Source organism: Aplysia californica, unplaced genomic scaffold (assembly GCF_000002075.1).
Source record: "Aplysia californica isolate F4 #8 unplaced genomic scaffold, AplCal3.0 scaffold00005, whole genome shotgun sequence".
NCBI classification, from domain to species: Eukaryota; Metazoa; Mollusca; class Gastropoda; order Aplysiida; family Aplysiidae; genus Aplysia; species Aplysia californica.
This window is the reverse complement of record NW_004797275.1, coordinates 358,813-361,911: the sequence shown is the minus strand read 5'-3', so window position 1 is coordinate 361,911 and position 3,099 is coordinate 358,813. Positions and strand designations below refer to the sequence as shown.

Sequence of the window (3,099 nt, the reverse complement as noted above, 5' to 3'; positions counted from 1 at the left end):
GGCCTAATCTACCTCATAGAAGTATTATGTTTGAAGTGCTGTGTGTGCATGTTTGTGTTTGTGCTGCTGAGATTTAACAGTTATAAATCAGGTCGAACTACTTGTAAGGCAACTTTTTTATCACACGAAAACTAATTAGAGGAAATTTGGAGGCGAATCGGCTTCGTCCTCAGCATCAACAAGAATTTAACTAAGAACAAAGAGATGGAAAACAAAGGCAACTCTTCTCGTTTTAATGATTCTCAAACTGCCGTGGCTCACCGTGAGTATAGAAAAATTATCACAGTTTAATTCTTATTGCTTGCTATTTGGTGGTAAAGAACTGGAAGCAACCTAAGCCCCACCCAAATTTTGGTCCACCCTCCGCCACTGGAGGAGAGATTAAAAGGAAGCATCAGGCGCTCGTCCAAATCCAGAAATCGAAGAAACAGGCCTATTTCCGTCATTTTTTCAACACAACAATTTGTTTGCAGGTTTAACTAGTCCATAGAACGCATTTCTGTGTGGATTTTACTGAAAAACGTTGATTAAAAGCACACAATTGTAAATTCTCGGTTTCAAAGAACTCTAAAAATCACCAAACTTTGGTGGCCATTTTCTCGCTAATTTTACCTCCAAAACCAGGCGACTGCCACCTCTTTCAATCACAAATATCTCTGATTTCTACTCAAGAAAGATGGGCATTTTTTCATCGAAAGCAAAGACAAATGGACAAGCTTTAAGATGATATACAAAAACCTCCACATGCTCAACAATGACAAGCACCTGATTCCACAGCGTTGTGACACATATTCATATATATCTTATCATATATTCCTACTAAAACAACACTGCCAAACACATCAGAGTGACTTGAGGTTGGGAAGATGAACATTAAAACTTTTCAGCAACAAATTTGGCAATGGTCCCCTGCATCTCAGTCGCAGCTGCGGTCGCTACAACAGGATCAAGGGTGTCAAGGGTCATGGCCACATAATGACCAAAGTGTGTCCATCGAGACTCAGGCGCTGCTGAAGTCATACTGTTTTTAATCTGTTTCAGATCCTTCACCATCGTCGCATAAGACTCCTTCTCTCTAGCAATATCCACGAGGTAGTTGTCCATTTTTGGATCTAATTTAGTCCGTTTCCCTGGCCCCTGTTCTTCTGATAAAGAAGAGCTCCTGTTTGGGGATTGGGAGGTACGTTTCGTTGACGAGTAAGAACGTGACTTTGCTGATCGAGGAGAAGGCGGTGAATCAAAGTCAGAAAATGACGAACAACTTGACTCTCCATCCCCTGACTCTGCCTCCCTGGTGGACGTTCGTTTCATTGCCCTCCGCACAGGTGGCGTAGACCCGTCGCTATTTTCCGAACGGGAAAAATTCTGCAGAGGAGACAAAAATGCGCATGATGCAAAGACAAAGTTTGTGGATAATCTCAGAGTCAGACAACTGGAGACAATCAGGATAAAAAAAGTTTTTAACAAAAAGTACTATCTTTATTCCTCAAACTGGGGGTGGGGGGGATGGGGAAGAAACAACCCAAAAATGTCACGATGCTAAATGATATTCAGCATTTCTACCTCAACGAGAATGAGTATCTGAAAACAGCTGAAAATAAAAATTTACGAATCTTCATCAACTGGGCAACTCATAAAATCTTCAAAATGTCAACAAGTCTAGCAACTAGCAATGGGAAGGGGGAAGGAAAGAAACTTTAGTCAGAACTTAAGGCCACACCCTACTTCTTAGCATCAAAATCTAACATATATATTTAAGTTATTTTTACTTGTTTCTCATTCTCAAAGTATTCCATTCAAGGACAAAAAATATTCAGTTACACAATCACAGAAATGGCAAATTAGAGTGAAACCGGGCTATCTCAAGGACCATTTTCAAAAAGCTTAAAACTCAAAAACCGTCCATGCTATCAATGAATTAATTACATTGTAATCTGCACACAAATCGTAAGAAAACGACGCTAGCTTTTCTTGAAATTGTAAATATTAATAATTTTATTACTTTTATACAACTTGTGTAGCGAACGACGAAAACAGTCAAAATAGCAAAGTAAAAAAATCATTAAAAGTATTTTTTTTCTAAAAATGAGAAAAAGCTATCGCCCTTTTTTAAAAAATTGCATGGTGCACGTACCCTCCAGATTTCAGGTCTTTATCTCGAATGGTTTTTGATTCTTTAGCTTTTAAAGCCAAGAAATGAACATTTTGAGGAAAGGAGCAAAACATCTCAAAATAGCTTTAGAGTATTGTATTGGCTCACAATGTTACAAACTTTATGGAGCTATCTCTTTGAAATAGACCTTTGGGAATACTTCCATTCGATTTAGCACACATATAGTTTTCAAGGGAAGCTTTTTAAAACCCAAAAAACTATTTGGACCCAAAATGTACCCCAAAAACCTGTGTGTGGTCTTAACTAAAACTTAAAAGAAAGTTCCTTTATTTTTCACCTCAGGTTTCTCAAAATTTTCCAAGTGGGTGGTTGGTGGGTGCTCTGGTGTGGTTTGCTTCTTCCTTCCTATCAAACATCTATTGTCCTTATCTCCCCTTCTTATTTTTTTTGTTTGTTACTCTTTCGTAACACCTCTAATCTTCTGGCGCTCATATGACCTTATGCAGTTGCGAGTGCCGTAAAACCTCTACTAAAACTAAAACTAACCTAAAAAAAATTTTTCCAACTACTGGAATCAACTTTTTCTGAAACAAAGACACACTAAATTGTTCAGATATTTTATAAGGGATTTTAGGGAGTGCTTATTTAGGCCACATATGGCCTAAATAAGGTAAGGGAGGGGGGTTTAGCTTATTTAGGCCACAGGTGTGGCCTAAATAAGGTAAGGGAGGGGGGTTTAGCTTATTTAGGCCACCTTTGACTCACTCTGTGTGTGTGTGTGTGTGTGTGTGTGTGTGTGATTGTGTGTGTGATTGTGTGTGCGCTCGCGCCCACGCACGTGTGTACGAATTCAAACTCAGCTGAACTTTACGCAAATTCAAATGGGAAATTTCTGCTGGATTATAGGCCGCTAGGCAATATGTGTCAAGTTCCCTGTAGACATAGGTTTTTCAAGCTGATGCCCGTCAATGCTTGGGCCACCTCAG

General features: G+C 39.2%; 1 protein-coding gene across 1 annotated transcript in view; it reads right to left on the bottom strand.

Moving 5' to 3' along the window:
- Positions 1-249: 249 nt before the first annotated feature.
- The window catches only part of LOC101847004, an 11,421-nt gene continuing 8,571 nt past the window's right edge, over positions 250-3,099 (bottom strand). Inside the window, exon 3 of the mRNA XM_005089309.2 lies at positions 250-1,365. Within this exon, the coding sequence (XP_005089366.1) occupies positions 874-1,365 (492 nt within the window). The 3' untranslated portion in view covers positions 250-873. The remainder of the gene's footprint in view (positions 1,366-3,099) is intronic.